General features: G+C 41.2%; 1 protein-coding gene across 4 annotated transcripts in view; it reads right to left on the minus strand.

Annotated features, from left to right (window-relative positions):
* The window catches only part of LOC144687771 (uncharacterized), a 74916-nt gene that overhangs the window by 4310 nt on the left and 52364 nt on the right, over positions 1-18242 (minus strand). For 2 of the 4 annotated variants that reach the window (XM_078554262.1, XM_078554263.1), the window contains exons 4-7: positions 17027-17209; positions 15347-15499; positions 8625-8762; positions 7883-7975 (exon numbers count right to left, since the gene is read on the minus strand). In XM_078554262.1, the coding sequence (XP_078410388.1) occupies positions 7883-7975; positions 8625-8762; positions 15347-15499; positions 17027-17209 (567 nt within the window). Of the gene's footprint in view, positions 1-612; positions 671-7882; positions 7976-8624; positions 8763-15346; positions 15500-17026; positions 17210-18242 lie in introns of all 4 variants that reach the window. The other 2 variants (XM_078554264.1, XM_078554266.1) reach the window with 2 other exon arrangements.

Consider the following 18242-nt stretch of genomic DNA (forward strand, 5'->3'; position numbering starts at 1 on the left):
GGCAGACAGGGGGAATATTACTAGGATGCATACTAAAAGAAATTCAGGAAACAGTGATGTAAACATTCTGGCTCCAGGATATGACTAAGGAGATATTTTAAGTTGCTATGAAATATAATAAATTCCACCATTATGGGCCTCCAAACATATTTTGACAGACTTTGTAAATTAATGATGACATTCCAACTGCTGTACACAATCACGGGTAGATGTCGCATTACAGTAATTCATCTTTGACGTCAATATTTATGTTGGATTCTTCATGATTCAGAACAGGGCAATCTGGTTGATTTCTCTACTTTGGTCTACTTGATAAAAAGTATGCCATGCAAGCACACATAATGACAATCTAATTTTCTTAAATCAGGTTTAAGAATCTTAAATTTTAGATTGTGTACCTTAGGTAGTGTGTTCCCCATTCATTGAAGGGGGGAAAACTACACTTAAGGGTTGCAATCCAAAAAAAGAGGCCATTATCCATTGGGATGGTATTTCAGACCTTTATCCTCATTATAGGCAACAGGTGTTTTAGGTGTGCGAGAGAGAAATACAAAGCTTTGTATTTTTAAAATGAACTGCATGAGGACAACAACACCAAAGATAGATATTTACCACTCTTCCTTACTTGTTCATCCTCCACATGTAAATGACTGATACCTTCAAAATGCAACTAGCTTGGAGCACAGAAAGGCTAAAATGAATATATTACTGAAAAGAGAGACACGTTGCCAAAGCTTTTCATCTTTCACTCATCAGGACAAATGCAAGAATGCTAATTTCAAACGATCACAACCACTTCCCAAAATCCAGGTTAATTCAAAAAGGCACAGGGAACACATTCCTTTCGTTTGCAGAGAACGGGCCCCTGCATATGGAAGTATGTCGCTTCTACCAAGCATAAATGATCCACATTACAAGCTCGACTGATTATCTAAATTAATTAAATAATTAGGCCTTAAGACCTGAGCTATGTAACTGCCAGACTGGGCCTATGGTAGGTGGTGAGAGAGCCATCATGATGGTAAAAGCTACTGCACCTGATTCTCACCAATATACCCGTTGCTGGATCAAAATCCTGGAACCCCCTATCTAATAACAGTGTGGGTGCCTACACCATCCGGACTCCAGCGATTCAAGGCGGCGGCTCATCATCACCTTCTCAAGAGCAATTGGTAATGGGCAATAAATGGTCTTGGAAGTGACATCCACATCTCATGAATGAACAAAAAAAGATAAATATGGTATTTCTGCAATCAGCAGGAATAGGCCAGTTTTTCCAAGTATATATCAAATTCTTTTTTGAAAGTTTCTATTAAATCTGCTTTCACCACCTTTTCAGACCATGCATTCCTAATCAGGACCACTTGCTGCGCAAAAAAATTTATTTCCCTTCTGGTTCTTCTGCCAATTATCTTAAATCTGTGCCCCTTGTCAATGGAAATACTTTCTCCTGATGAGAGATCCCAAAAGGTGGGTACCTCAGCAAGTTTTTTTTTCTCTCATGGGATGTGGGCATCGCAGCCTAGGCCAGCATTTATTGCCCATCCCTAAATGCCCTCTGAACGCAGGCAATTAAGTGTCAACCACACTGTTGTGGGTCTGGAGTCACATGTAGGCAGATTTCCTTCCCTAAACATTAGTGAACCAGCTGCATTTTTGCAACAATTGGCAATGGTTTCATACTTTTAATTCCAGATTTTTGTTGAATTCACCATCTGCCCTTGTGGGATTCGAACCCCGGTCCCCAGACATTACCCTAGGTCTCTGGAATATTAAGATTAAAGCAAAATACTGCAGATGCTGAAAATCTGAAACAAAAACAGAAAATGCTGGAAAAACTCAGCAGGTCGAGCAGCATCTGTGGAGAGAGAAACAGAGTTAATGTTTCGAGTCGGTATGATCCTTCTTCAGAGCTTGAGAGAAGTGGAAATGTGATGAAATTTATACTGTTTAAGGGGGGTGGGGCAGGTGGAGCTGGCTAGAGGGCCAGCGATAGGTGGGGACAAAGGAGGGATTAGCAAAGGTATCATGAACTAAAGGACAAAAGGAGTTTTAATGGTTGTGGTTAGCGCTAAAAAAAGGTGCTGATAGTGGCATAAAGGTAAGAAAGCAGAATGTAATAATAGCAGAAGGGTAGCATTGTGTGAAAGAACAGCAGGGAACAAGTAACAGATGGCCCTGTAGGGGATGGGGTGGGGGAGGGGGCGGTGGTGGGAAAAAAAAGGACAGAAAATGGGATAGAAGGGTTGATAAAAAAGGGGATAAAACCACAGATAAATGAATACAAATAAAAATAAGTGGATAAAAAATAAAAAATGAATGTAGAAAAAAGGGGATTAAAAAAAGGGGGTGAGGATGGAGGACAGAGTTCATGGTCTGAAGTTGTTGAACTCAATGTTAAGTCCGGAAGGCTGTAAAGTGACTAATCGGAAGATGAGGTGCTGTTGCTCCAGTTTGCGTTGAGCTTCACTGGAACATAGCAGCAGGCAAAAGACAGACATGTGGGCATTAGAGCAGGATGGGGTGTTGGAATGGCAAGCGATCAGAAGGTCTGGGTCCTGCTTGCAGACAAACCGAAGGTGTTCCACAAAGTGGTCACCCAGTCTGCGTTTGGTCTCCCCGATGTAGAGGAGACCACATTGGGAGCAGCGGATGCAGTAGACCAAATTAAAGGAGGTGCAAGTGAAGCGCTGCTTCACGTGAAAGGAGTGTTTGGGCCTTTGGACGGTGAGGAGGGAGGAGGTAAAGGGGCAGGTGTTGTACCTTCTGCGATTGCATGGGAAAGTGATGTGGGAAGGGGATGAGGTGTTGGGGGTGATGGAGGAGTGGACCAGGGTGTACCGGAGGGAATGGTCCCTATGGAATGCTGACAGGTTGGGGATGAGGGGAACATGTGCTTGGCGGTGGCCTCATGCTGGAGTTGGCAGAAGTAGCGGAGGATGATCCTTTGAATGCGGAGGCTAGTGGGTGAAAAGTGAGGACAAAGGGGACCCTAACATGGGTCTGAGAGGGAGGGGAAGGTGTGAGTGCAGAGGTGCGGGAGATCGGTCGGTCATGACTGAGGGCCCTGTCAGCCACAGTAGGGGAGAAAACCTCGGTTAAGGAAGGAGGAAGACATGGCAGACATGCGCCATTTTGGAAAGCGGCATCATCAGAACAGATGAGACAGAGGCGAAGGAACTGAGAGAATGAGATGGAGTCCTTACAGGAAGCAGGGTGTGAGAAACTGTAGTCGAGGTAGCTGTGGGAGTCGGTGGGCTTATAATGAAATTGGTGGACAGTCTATCACCAGGAATGGAGACAGAGAGGTCAAGGAAGGGAAGGGAACTGTTAGAGATAGACCATGTGAAGGTGATAGAGGGGTGGAAATCGGATGCAAAATTGATAAATTTTTCCAGGTCCAGACGAGAGCATGAAGCAGCACCGAAACAGTCATCGATGTACCGGAGAAAGAGTTGTGGGAGGGTGCCTGAGTAGGACTGGAACAAGGATTGTTCCACATACCCCATAAAGAGATCAGGCATAACTGGGGCCCATGCAGGTACCCATAGCCACACCTTTTATTTGGAGGAAATGAGACAAGTTTAAGGATAAATTGTTCAGTGAGAGAACAAGTTTAGCCAGGCGGAGGCGTAGTGATGGATGGGGATTGTTCGGGCCTCTGTCCAAGGAAGAAGCGGAGAGCCCTCAGACCATCCTGGTGGGGGATGGAGATATAGAAGGGTTGGACATCCATGGCGAAGAGGAGGCGGTTAGGGCCAGGGAACTGGAAATTGTTAACATGACGTAGGGTATCAGAGGAATCGCGGACGTAGGTGGGAAGAGGCAGGACAAGGAGAGAGAGAACGGAGTCAAGATAGGAAGAAATGAGCTCCATGGGACAGGAACAGGCTGACACAATCGGCCTACCTGGGCAGTTCTGTTTGCGGATTTTGGGGAGGAGGTAAAAGCGGGCTGTCCGTGGTTGGGAGAGTATGAAGTTAGAAGCTATGGAGGGAAGATCTCCAGAGGAGATGAGGTCAGTGACAGTCCTGGAAACAATGGCTTGATGTTTGGTGGTGAGGTCATGGTCCAGGGGGAGGTAGGAGGAAGTGTCTGCGAGCTGACGCTCAGCCTCTGCGAGGTAGGGGTTAGTACGCCAGACAACAACAGCACCACCCTTGTCGGTGAGTTTGATGACAAAGTCAGGGTTGGGCCTAAGAGAACGGAGTGCAGCAAGTTCAGAAGGTCAGAGTAGGTGAGAGGGGCAGAGAAATTGAGACGGCCCATGTCACGCCGACAGTTCTCAATGAAAAGACTGAAAGCAGGAAAGGCCAGAGGGAGGGGTCCAGGTGGAGGGAGAGTACTGGAGGCGGGTGAAAGGATCCGTGGAACGGGGTTTGGGGAGGTGGAGGTGGGGGTGGGGGGGGATGACTCCTGCCCAAAGAAGTGAGCACAGCGACGAAGGCGCCGAAAGAAGAGTCCAGCATCTTGCCAAGCCCGAAATTCATTGAGATGAGGGCGTAAGTATGAAACTGAGTCCTTTGCTGAGTACAGAACGTTCAGCATCAGAGGAGGGAAGGTCAGAGAGTATACATGGCAAGGGCTGGGATTAGAAGATGGGATGGGAAGGGGTGGAGGGTTCTGGATGGGCGTTGGAGCTTCAATAAGCTGTTGGAGCTTGTGTTCCTTAGCATCTGAAAGGAAGAGGAAAAGTTTCTTGTTGAGGCGTCGGATGAGACGAAGAAGTTCTGAGGAAGGGTCATACGGACTCGAAACATTAACTCGGTTTCTCTCTCCACAGATGCTGCTTGGCCTGCTGAGGTTTCGCAGCATTTTCTGTTTTTGTCTCTGGAATACCAGTCCAGTGACAATACCACTATGCCACCGCCTCCCCATAAAATGAAGTGATAGAAATACTATTATCACAGTAAGAGATAGTCCAGCACATACAGGGGCAGATCATCAGATAATTTCAATTTGGAGACACAATCAGTATAACGCACAAATTACAATACCCGGGAACTGTATGCAATGCTTCAAGAACTCGGGAGAAAGTTCAGCTGCAAGGGTTTCAAAGAGTTTTACAAATGCTGCCAAGATGACCATAGGATCGATTATCCCCAAGACCCAAAAATAGTATTGTGCTTAAACCCTGAACCACAGAGGGTGGAAAGTTTGATATGTCTTAAGGAACCAGAGTGACGCAATTTTAAGAATTTGGAGATGCCCAAAAATAAATCACCACTTAAGGTCACATCCAAAGCTGCTAATATGATGCTCAATTCAGAATTTTTCTAGGATATTCAAAGCATCAACAACTGAAATTTATAGAGTGTCTTTAACATAATAAAAAGTCTCAGGATACTATTCATAGTTTGGAGCAGAATATTGATGGACATATCATACATAATGTTCAAAAACAGTCCCATCTTGAACCACTCCTCATGCATCGTCTTAACTGTTTAAAGAGCTTTCATTGGACATGAGGTCAGAAACCTCTTTGCCAACTACAGTTGACCCTTGATTATCCACTGTAACAGAAGTTAATTGCTAGAAAAAGTTTTCACCACAGAAGTTATCACAATGGCAGGAAAGAGCAATGCAATTTTGGGACACAACGCCACAGGCAACTCAAACAATAAAGTTATCTCACTGTAAAGTTTCTCAAGACTTAAAGATATAGTACCTCTCTGATTGCTTCAATTTTGATATAGATTACTAATATGTATTTGTACACTAAAACGAATAAATAAAAATAGAATACTCATGCTCCAAGTCTAAACTGATCTCTGAATTTCTAACCTTGTAACTATACTGCTGCATTTGCATTGATGCAAAGCAATTTTCAGTGTGCATTAATGGAAAAGCGTTAGAATAACTTTGGAGTTTAAACCAGGTCTGATTGCACCCCGTTTATTTCTGTTCTGTGGGAACCAAGCAAGTAATCAATCAGTTTGAAGAATCCTTACTGAGCCACGCAGAGTCTAAGCCAAGAAGTGTAAGTTAGAATATTAAAATCAATATAAAATCATATACAGAAAGTAAACTGAAGGGAGGAAAAGAAAGATAAGTTGAGAGGTTGATAAAAGAGACAGTAAAAAAGTTTTTAAAAATCTTTAAATCTCTAACAATAACTCTGCAGGAATGAAACCCTAAACTTGTAAATGTTATTTTTCAGTCCCAAAGGTTAAAATTTATCACAATGTTAAAAGTCATATACTTGAATAGGTAAGCTCTAACTTTTCCTGGTGTGTTTAGTATGTAGCTAGTAAGTACTGCAACTTCATGTCTTTCATGGATTTGAGTGTCAAGTCTTTTGGCGAGGTGCCAATGTAATGCTGCTTGTGCAGCAGCAGGGCAAGTCAGATTGCAACTTACTGATTTCCATATTTAATTGCATATGTGTAGACATTGCTATACGATCTTAGACCATAATAATGGTGAATGCTGATTCCTAAATTTGGCCAATATTAAAAATTAGCCATGTAGGGCCTGGCACAGAAATTCTTTTGGCGGATCAATGTGACCCAGAGTGGGTAATAAAACTCTGTTGTGCCAACTGCAGATTGCTTTCCACAAATACTGGTCTAAGAACAGCAGCAACGGTTGAAGTGAAACCTTAGGTGATAACATTATTTGCTATTAGCCTGGATTTTGTTTTCAGCAGTGAAGGAACAGCACATTCCATTTATCTTGTTGACAGCTGCACACAGGTTTGTCAGCAGAGATTTCCTCTAATGCAGTGTCTTTTTCATTGTTGTGGCCACTATAGGGGATCTGTGCCATAGTTAGCAGAACAAGGAACAGCAGGACTCATCAACCTGATTAAGAAATCCTCACTGAGATAGCCAGAGTCCAAACCAATAACAACTTACAATTACATTTCACCTTCACATGGTGAACTATTCCAAGGTGCTTCATAGGAGTGATATCAAGCCAATTAGCTACAAAATGAGATATCAGAACAAATCACCAAAAGCTTTATCAAAGTGAAGAAGTGTCGTAAAGGAGAGGAAGAATTACAGAGGCTGAGATGTTGAGAAATTTAGGGAGGAAATTCCAGAGCTTCGGGCCTTAAGAGTTGAAGGCATGACTGTCAATGGTGGAGCAATTAAAACCAGGGATACTCAAGGGACCTGAACAGGAGGAGTGCAGATATTTCGAAGGGTTATAGGGCTGGAGGAGATTAGAGAAAAGAAAGTGAAAGTTCTTGGAAAATCTTTAAAACAAGAGTAAGGATTTTAAGATCGAGGCGTGATGGGCGAATGGAGTTAGGACACAGGCAGCAGAGTTTGAGATGATCTCAAGTTAATGGAAGGTAGAATGTGAGAGGTCAACCAGGAATGTGTTGGAATGAATTAGATTTAAATTGTGTACAGAAAATGAAAGAAAGATTAGAAAATACAGATGGGTTTAAGCAAGGAGTAAAAGAAACAAACAGAAAAAATAAAAAAAAAACTCAAATCTCTAACACTAATTTCCTTTTAAGGAAATGAAACTCCATAATTGCAAAGTTAATTTTTCAGTGCCAGAGAGGTTGTTCAGCTATAATTATCAGGTTGTTAAAAATTTATTCACTCCTGAATGCACCAGCCCACTTTTTCAGGTGTTTTGTGTAGAACCTATGGGCAAGTTCAAATCAGTGCATTTCTTTGCAGAATCTATGAGCGAGGACTGCAACATTGCACCCTGTGGGGAAGCAAGGTAACTGTGACAGCATCTTCTGGATTTTCTTGTTTAACTGCACTTGTGCATACTCCAGAGATTGCTTTCGGATTTCCTTCATTATAACAATGTGTGCTGAAAGCCTCACCATTATTCCCATTGCAAATTTTTGGCCATAGTATAGTTATCTGCATAGATAATGTAAACACAAAAAGATTAAATATTTCATAATCACCATTTGATTTATTTTGTTCTCAATATCTTCGGAACATTTATATTGCTTTAGTTCTTCGGCCATTTGCCAATTGGCCTCTGTGAGACCTGCAATCTAAAGCAATTTATATGAATAGTTTTTTAGAAAGTTACAGAAATCTTTTTCAGTAAAAAAGGTAAATTGGAAGCTAACTTATGTCACATGGGTTTTTTTTTTAAACTATTAACTTATTGGCATTGCAATTGACACTAGAATAGAGAGCACAGAGAACAAAATAATAGGTGCAATCATAAATGAAAAACAGGAGAATGTCTGTTGTTTTTGTCATTAATAACCTGCTAACATAACCAGCACAGCCAATTTGCTGTTTTAGACTATTTTTAAAATAAATGGCTAGTTATAACAAGATCAAATTTCGCAGTTTTGAAGCTTGCAAAATTTCTAAAATTTTTGGGCTTCCTCATCCCTGTGTTCTTCTGTTCTCAGTTTACATAATGCCTGTAGTACTGCTGACCAATTTGCTCTGCATTTTCAACATTTTCTGTTTCTGATTTCCAAAATTTGTCAACTTTCTTCTATACATTGTGAATAAGATAGAAAATGGTACAGATATTTTACAGAAACTGTTCCAGACCTGCATCTCCCCTGACAATTAAATAAAATCAGTGCGATTTGCTTCATGTCTGTGAACATTGCCAAAACTTCTGAGGCACATCATCCTAGAAGTAGGTTAGCTCTCACTGTCAGTTTTTGTTTTACACACCTGGTCCTTTAGCTGTTGGATTTCCATTTGGAGCCTGCGTTCAGTTTCTGCTTTCTCTACTCGAAGCTGATGATTTTGCTGGTGTAGTTCTAGTAGTTGTTTTTCTATTAGCAGATTTTGATCCAAAGCTTCATCACTCTGAAATATTCAGTTGGAAACATATACTTACATCTAATTGCAAAAAGCACAAAATAATGAAGGGCTGGAAGAAAGTTGTGATCTTGGATTTTGTGACTTTAGCAAAATCCAAAAAGATTGTTCCAGTTTAGATTTTCGTAGAACACCAATTAACTACCACCAGCAAAAGTCAGTGTGCAAATACCAGAATACTTGCTCCCCACTCTCAAGTTAACATATTAAAGTTAGAAAAGTTGTAAGTTCTGCTCACTCACTGATTGAGGGACTGCTGCCTTCAGGGTATCTGATACAAAATGCCAGTATCCCTTCAATTTTGAAACATGCCTGGAATATGGCTATAGTTCCAAGAGCATTCACTTACTGACAAATGCATCATTAGATTATATAATCAGGAGCAGTTATACAAACATTTAAAAAGTAAGTTAAAGATGATTATAATTTAAGAGGCTATTGAGTTATAAATGTTTGAGACAAAAATCAAAACAGCTGACAGGCAATTTTATGACCGGTATTTTGCAGAATTTGCTGCAAGAATAATGGTAAGTTAATGGCAGACGCCATTATTAACGTGTTTAAGAAAAAGTAATTTGTGGTGAAGAAGGAATATGGCATGGGTTGGGATTTGCACCTCTCCAGTATTTACAACCTTCAGCTGCCAGCGGAGATTGCCCTCAACTTGACAGAGAGGTTCAAGAACATTTGATGTGCTATAAAAATGAGCTAAACTCGATGCAGTTAGGGCTGCTATTTCACAGTATAAGGACATTGTTAATGGGGTAGTTTATATTTCTAAAAGCTTTCCACTTTGAAGCTAGTTAGTAATTAATGTTGATTGTTCTGCCACATAAAGTATGCAAGTTAAAATGGGGTGATCATATATGGAAGTAAATCCTTCACAGAGAAACCAAATGCATTTGGGAATACAACTATTTGATAGAATGGAAGGGAAACAAAAAAAATAAAGCACAGATTATAAAGAGATAATTGAGAATATACAGGCTTGTGATTGGCTGGCAAGACAAGAAATGTTTCTGGCAAGCAGAGATGAGGATTATGAAATTTGATTTGTTGTGTATTCCTGTATGGCAGCTGGGGGATTTTAAATTAGATTAATTAATAAATCGAGAATAAAAAGCTAGAATCAGTAATGATAATCATGAAACTACTGGATTGTTGTGAAGTCCCATCTGTTTTACTAATGACGTTCATTAAAGCAAATCTGCCATCTTTACCCAGACTAGCTTATACGTGACTCCAGACCCACATAAATGTGGTTGATTCTCAACTACCCTCTGAAGCAGCCTAGCAAGCTGCTCAGTTGTATCAAACTGTTATAGTTTATAGTACCTATCACAAAAATGGAGTACAGGACTTAAGGCAGCTCACCATCACCTTCTCAAGGGCTGTATGGGATGGGAAATAAATGCTGACCTTGCCAGCAATGCTCACATCACATGAACAATAGCTGTCATGTGTAGGCAACAGTTGCCTTTGGTTCTTGAATTTCATGAATTAAAATTAATCTGAACCCTGAACAGGAGGATGTAAGTCTAAAAAAAAGTCTGGATTCTTCTATATCTTCATGTTCCATGTTATGGAGGGAAGAAAAAAACTTCACATCTTCCTGCATATAATTCAGTGATATTTTTAATACATTTTGTTTCAATAATCAGGTGTCCAAGTCACAACGTTGGAGCTTTGCCAAACATTCGAATCTTTAAATTTTATTGATTAATAGACTATTGATCATGTCATTCACCAAGGTCCTTGTTGACCTCGCCACTCTTATCAATTCAAACTTTCTGCAATTTACAGCCTAAATTAGTTGGAGCTGAACAGCAAGAGAAATACAAAACTCACAGCACTAACTGCAAAATGCCCCACTCTCTCAAAATCTGGGCCAATATGCCGCTGCCTGAAAATGTGTTATTGTTGATCATAACCAAGTCTCCTCAGGGAGGAAAACAATGATGAGGACTTCACCACTTTTGCATCATGAAGCAAACATCAACATGGCTCACAACTGTACCCAATCAAAAGAAGCAGAAATGCACACATAACTGGACACCATTCTATCCAGATGATGTTTGGAATTCAGATATATAGGTCCAAATATTTGCTGGGGTGTAAGAAGTGGTGGGAAGCCACAGCCTGGGATCCTTGAGAGGGAGGGATTGTGGCTTGTGGTTTGAAGAGGAGGGTGTGATTGTTGGGACAATGGGGTGGGAAAAAATGGGGTGGGGTGCAATCGGCAGAGGGGTTTTTGTTTTATTCATTCATGGGGTGTGCATGTCACTGGCTAGACCAACAATTGTTGCCCATCCCTAATTACCCTTGAACTGAGTGTCTTGCTAGGCCATTTCAGAGGGCAGTTCAGAGTCACCCACATTGCAGTGGGTCTGGAGTCACATGTAGGCCAGGCTGGGTAAGGATGGCAGTTTTCCTTTTCTAAAGGACAGTAGTGAACCAGGTGGATTTTTACAACAATTGATGATAGTTTCATGGTCACCATTACTGAGACTAGCTCGCAAATCCAGATTTATTAATTAAATTTAAATTCTATCTACTGCCATGGTGGAATTTGAACCCTTCCTCTAGGCATTAGCCTGAGCCCCTGGATTACTAATCCAGTGAAATTACCACTACACCACCCATGGTACACACTGCTGCGACTATGCGTCGGTGGTAGAAGGAGTGATTGTTTGTGAATGGCATGCCAATCAAGTGGGCTGCTTTGACCTGGATGGTATCCAACTTCTTGAGTGTTGCTAGAGCTGCACTCATCCAGGCAAGTGGAGAGTATTCACTCAAACTCCTGACTTGTGCCTTGTAGATGGAGGACAGGCTTCTGGGAGTCAGGAGGCGAGTTACTCGCCGCAGGATTCCTAGCCTCTGATCTGCTCTTGTAGCTACAGTATTTATATGGCTAGTCCAGTTCAGTTTCCAATCAATGGTGGCCCCCAGGATGTTGTTAGTGGGGAATCCAGCAATGGTAATGCAATTGAATATCAAGGGATGAAGGTTAGATTCTCTATTGCTGGAGATGGTCATTGCCTGGCACCTATAGGCATGAATGTTAATTGCCACTTATCAGCCCAAGCCTGGATATTCTCCAGGTCTTGCTGCATTTGGACATTCAGTATCTGAGGAGTCGTGAATAGTGCTGAAACATTGTGCAATCATCAGTAAACATCCCCATTTCTGACCTTATGAGGCAGGAATGTCATTGGTGAAGGAGCTGAAGATGGTTGGGCCTAGGACATTATCCTGAGGAATTCTTGCAATGATGTCCTGGAACTGAGATGATTGACCTTCAACAATCACAACCATCTTCCTTTGTGCTAGGTATGACTGCAGTCAGAGGTGAGATTTCCCCCCTGATTCCCATTGACTCCAATTTTGCTAGGGATCCTTGATGCCACACTTAGTCAAATGCTGCCTTGATGTCAAGGGCAGCCATTCTCAACTCACCTCTGGAGTTTAGCTCTTTTGTCCATGTTTGAACCAAGGCTATAATGAGGTCAGGAGCTGTGTGGCCCTGGCGGAACCCAAACTGAGCATCAGTGAACAGGTTATTGCTAAGCAAGTGCCTTTTGATGGCACTGCTGATGACCCCTTCCATCACTTTACTAATGATCGAGAGTAGACTGATGGGACGGTAATTGGCTGGGTTGGATTTGTCCTTTGTGTGTACAGGACATACCTGGGCAATTTTCCACATAGCCAGGTAGATGCCAGTGTTGTAGCGGTCACTGGAACTACTTCCAGTGCGGCAAGTTCTGGAGCACAAGTCATCAGTACTACTGCCGGGATATTGTCAGGGCCCATAGCCTTTGCAGTTTCCAGTGCCTTCAGCTGTTTCTTGATATCACATGGAGTGATCAAATTGGCAGAAGACTGGCATCTGTGATGCTGGGGACCTCTGGAGAAGGCCGAGATGGTTCAACCACTCAGCACTTCTGGATGAAGATTGTTGCAAATGCTTCAGACTTATCTTTCACACTGATCTGCTGGGCTCCCCCATCATTCAGGGGATATTTGTGGAGCCTCCTCCTCCAGTGTATTGTTTAATTGTCCTCCACCATTCACGACTGGATGTGGCAGGGCTCCAGAGCTTAGATCTAATCTGTTGGTTGTGGGATCACTTAGCTCTGTCTATTGCATGCTGCTTTTGCTGTTTGGCATACAAGTAGTCCTGTGTTGTAGCTTCACCAGTCGACACTTCATTTTTAGGTATGCCTGGTGCTGCTCCTGGCATGCCCTCCTGCACTCCTCATTGACCCGAAGGCTTCCAGGGGGAGTGCTCCTGCTCCTTTGGGACACAATGGACTGGATTTCATGGAGGCAGTGGGGGATCTCGCTTGCTGGCTGAAGAGCCACTGAGAGGCCCAATCGCCTTTTTTAGGTAAGGCCCATCACACCCAACTGTCTGGTACTTGACAGGCCGCCATCGGTCTTTCCCTGGGATCAAGGACTCCTGGAAGTCCCGCCCACTGAGAACTGCTGGCCATACAGAGGTCAGCAACTCTATTGAACAGCAGCATCGCCAGGGAGGGATGGCTGCTGGTGCACACAAGTGAGTGATGGTAGGGGGAGGAGGATCTTGGGGAAGAGGTGGGGATGCTGTGGGGTCAGCAGCAAGGGCAGAGGAGTGGCTTGTCAAAAGGCCCCAATTTCCTGATGCTGGGTCTCTTAATCAAGCACCGAGTGCCTGACAAAGTGGGATGTCCCCTTACTCTTCCTGGCTTTCCCACAGACTTAATTGGGGTGGAGGCGGGAAGGTGGCGGGGTCCCCACCCGCCACCCTTGCACCTGATTAAATGCCCTCCCCGCCACCAAACATGCCACAGAGGAGGGCATTAAATTCCACCCAATTTGTGCTGAAAAGGAAAGATCAGTTGTGGAGATGGGCAGTGGGTACACGGTACAATTAATATCGAGGCAATAGGTTCTGTGATCCGCTAGGAATGGGATGCAGAGATGCATCTGTGAATAATCATCGAGAGTTCCCGATTTCAACCACGCTGTAAGGTGAGGTATGAAGTGGGGGCTGATCACTTCCCCTTTAGAGGAGGGATTAGGGGCAGGTCATGCATTCCACTTTGATATATAGTATCTGACATAGGGTGACCAAAAAACGTAGGGTGAAAAGAATGAGGAAGGTGCAATAAGAGTATTAAAATTAAAAATTTAGGATTACAAACTTGTACAGCTGTCCAGTTTTCTGTTGGAAAATAATCCATTATATTTCTCATGATTACTTAAAAATGAGTGCATTTTATCTGAAAGTTGATTGTGGTGGTAGGGTTGCTTTAAAGGCAGAGGGCATTCGGACCGTTGTGTTGGACTGATGCATTGAAGCAAAGCATAATAACAATGTATCATCTCGGGCTACACATTAAAATAGCCATAACCTACAGGGAAATGCTGCAGCAGTCTAGACTGCTGCACTCATATTCCATTTAATCCAGGTCTGCTCTTATAGAACAACGAAAACCTAGCTGCTTTAAATAATGTCTTTGCTGACTCATTCTTGTTTTAAACCAGGCAGTGAGTGAATGTCAAAGCCTTACATCAGAAGGAGACTGATGACCCCTCTTATTGGTTGAATTGTTCCAGAACAGTGCTTAGAGCCATTACTGTAAATATAGAAGGATCTAAACATACTTTAAGTTACTGGTGGCAGAAGCAAGGCTTCTTAATTTTCCTTTATCATTTCCCACCTAGAATTTACAGGAATTTCCATAATTTCAAAGGGAGTCCAGTTTCTGCTTCTGATAAGAAATAAGATCCACCACTCTACAATTTTGAAAATTATAAGCATCACTGTAGAATATTAATTGCAATTTAGCTGCCTAAACCAAAAGCACGGCAATTGAGGGTGGTAAACGGGAACATGACGTTTAACACAGATTTCAATTGCTCTCAAGGGAAAAAGACAAATACTAGTATTTTAAATATAATATTATTCATGCATATTGCTAACCATCTGCTCTTACTGTAGATGATGAGTCTTTTTTACAGAATTAGCTTTTCTGGCTCTCATGTCATAAAGTCTCCTCTATCAGGCTTTTTCTACCATGTACAGTCTTCTGTATAAATATGACAACTATTGAATTTGAAGTTTCATCCTCTTCTGATTCCTCCAACCCCCTTCCACTGAATCCTGATTGTTCCCAATACAGCAGCCAGCCCCAATTCTCTGTGGCAGTGCCAGGGTACAGCGGTGAAGTCATCAAGCCAGAAGCGGTTCTGCAGAGGCTGGGGGTGGGGGGGTATGATGCTATGGAGTATGGAGTGGCACAGTTGCAGTGGGAATCTTAAAGTGCGAAGTTCTCCTGGGCTGCTTGAAGCAGTGTCTGGAAGATCCATGCCCCATTCCAGGAAACTCACCAGCCAACCAGGTTAGGCATATCTAATGCTGCTAGGTCAGCTGAAACCAGCACACACAGCAAACTGGAGATCAATCCTGGGTTCTTCCTGGTTTGCACAGCTCTTCTACACATTGAGATTTGGACAGAGTCAAAATAAATGTGAACACCATCTTTAACAACCCAACTACACCAAATGCATTAGAATTTTACCTGATCTGTAATTAGGTTTGTAGTATCATTGTACACAAGCTCTCCATTTTCCCCATCTGGGTCCATAAGTACCAGAGTCTGATGTCCCACAGCTGATGTAGAACCCATAGTCTCTTCTGCACCAACTGTGATCCCATTGGTCAGACTGCTATCCTTTTAAAAAGATAATAAATAATGCATATTTTGAATGATATTGTTCCTAAGATGTTGAACTGTTGTTTTTTTTAAAATACCTACTTTGGGAATTTGATGTCTTAGCAATTCTTAAACTTTGAAGTTTTTAGCTAATATCCATCAGAACTGTATTAGAACTCCCATCATGAGATCTTATATTTCAAGCAGGACAATCAAATAACTGCAAAATTGAAATATTTAATAATAAAATGTGACATAAGAATGTCTAATATAATCCAGCAACCAAAGTCTTGAGATTTGAATGGTTTTAAAACTGAGATTTCATTCTTGTTAATGTCCATTTTAATAATCTTTGCTTTCACTTTCATTTTATTCCACATATGCACAGCCATTAGTATAGCAGTATTTAAAAAACTGAACTCCACATGAAAGAGCCATGACATTACAAAAATGAAAAGTTAACAGGACTTAGGCTTGGAAGTTTGAAAGGTTTTGGACAGAGTAAACATTCTTTGTTTGAAGATGCAGTTGTAGGATAATTCAGGGGAATGAAAGCAAACTACTCCTGCAGCAAGAGATAAACAAGGTAAAAATAATAAAGAATGAAAACAAGCACAAGCCATTAAAAAGTATACTATAAATTTGATTAGTGTGCTATTTTTAAAAATTGCAAAACAGTTATCATGACTATTTATCTCAAAGGGGTTTTAAATAACATGTGTAACTATCAGATATAAGTTTTATGTGAATCCTTTATGAATTCCAAATGTCATTCACTTTCAGATGTAGCATGCATACAAGAATTTTTTCAGAGCCATGTACGTCGCCTACCCTCAAATTTATTTCTGCAAATTACGATTAAACATACAAAAAGTTATTTTCAACCAGATTCCATCAATTTGGTGAAAGTAAGAAATTTATCTTAGCGCTTTGATGTTTCTAGTTTATTTTACTGTATCTGTTTGACAATTAGGTAGGCATTTATTCATAGTGCACAATCAAGATGCTAATTGGTTTTCCCATTTTGGACAAAGAAAATAAAGACAGCATTTACATAATTGCATAACAGCAGTCTGTTTTTATACAAAAAATTGAATGGCTCGTTAATATTTTCTGCACTTAGGAATTGTGTGACTTTCTTATTCAAGAAATCAAACAATGACAAATGTTTCAAGATGTGCATGGAAACTCAAGCAAAATCACTTGTGCACATACAAACTTTGAACAAAATCCTTGTAAGTGTACATCTAATTATTTAACTAATTTCCTACAGTTTGTACAAGACACTTTTCTCCTCTCATTTTGTCATAAATTTAGCTGCCGCACAATCGGATCAAATAACTGCAAAAATGAAATGCTTAATAATAAAATGTGACATAAGAATGTCTAATATAATCCAGCAACCAAAGTCTTGTGATTTGAATGGTTTCCATGCGAGTGGAAAGGTCATGTTAATGAAGAACAACAGCTGGGTGATATTGCGATTGCAAAAGAAATTATCATCTGATTTTGGATGTGCAAAATTGGTGTGCTTTGTTGACATACCTTTCCAGCTTGTCCAGTAATATTATCACTTTTCTCTGTGGTTGATGTGTTAATGGTTGTTTCTGTCACAACAGGACTAATTGATGTGATATCCACTGCCCCACCAGAGGTAACTTGGCTGCCTCCATAAGCTTTATGGTGAGCTTCTGCACTCTGTTCATAATACTGTCGACTATTTACCTCCTGAAAAAAAAGTGATTTTTAAAAAAATATGTGATTGCACACAACATATTATCACATTGAAATTGGTAACCATTTTTAAGTGCAGTCTTTAATTACAAATCAGTTCGCAAGTTGAATAAATGGGTTTTATAAATAGTTTTATATAAGTAGTGCCGATAAATATGTAGAACCGCCTACCTCTGAACAGTTCAAGATCAGCTTGGACAACATTGGATCTGCTAATTATCCACCCTTACAGAACAGGCATTACATTGTTCTACATGATTCTGTTCTTTTTACTTGTGTATGTTATATTCTATTGTTTTGGTACCGAGTATCCTGTTTTTATTTTATTTTAAATGCCTCCTAATTCCTTGTACACAATTCCACTTCAAGTATGTTGACATGCCTTTCATTTATTTCTTCTTCAAAATGTGGCAAATATAAGGACGTGAAAAAAATAAATTGACAGTAGTCTAAATGTGCAACAAATTACATAGCCTCAATCAAAGATCGCCTGTATTACCTCTGAGAACCCATTCTCATCCCGTGAGGTTTCCAATGTGATGGTTGTTATCTTCTGTAAGCCATCAGAAAGTGCAATAAAACCCACACAAACTCTTCACATCCGATCCATACAGCTTGGACTGCATTCCAGATGTTAAGGGGCAATATGCTAACTCACTGGCCCATTCTGCAACCCTAACTGGATTTTTTGACAACTCAACTGGGCATGGCAGAACATTCTGAAGTATCATATCTTTCCTTCCCACACTGAACACCAGGTATGCCAATAAGCACGTATAGGAACTTGTACTTTGACCTACATAGTCTAGTTAGTAGATTTACATGTCCAAATTAGCTATTCATTGGCCCAGAATTTTGCTGGAGGAATTAGGGTGTGGTTACCAGCACTCAACATTATGATGAAGTAAGTCAGACAGCAACTTCCAATATTCACACATGTGCAGTTAAACATGGAAATCAGAAAGTTGGTGTCCAATTTTGCCTAATCCTCCACAGGCTTCACAACACCGGTACTTCACCGAGAAAC

Source organism: Cetorhinus maximus, chromosome 12 (assembly GCF_964194155.1).
Source record: "Cetorhinus maximus chromosome 12, sCetMax3.hap1.1, whole genome shotgun sequence".
Taxonomy (NCBI): domain Eukaryota; kingdom Metazoa; phylum Chordata; class Chondrichthyes; order Lamniformes; family Cetorhinidae; genus Cetorhinus; species Cetorhinus maximus.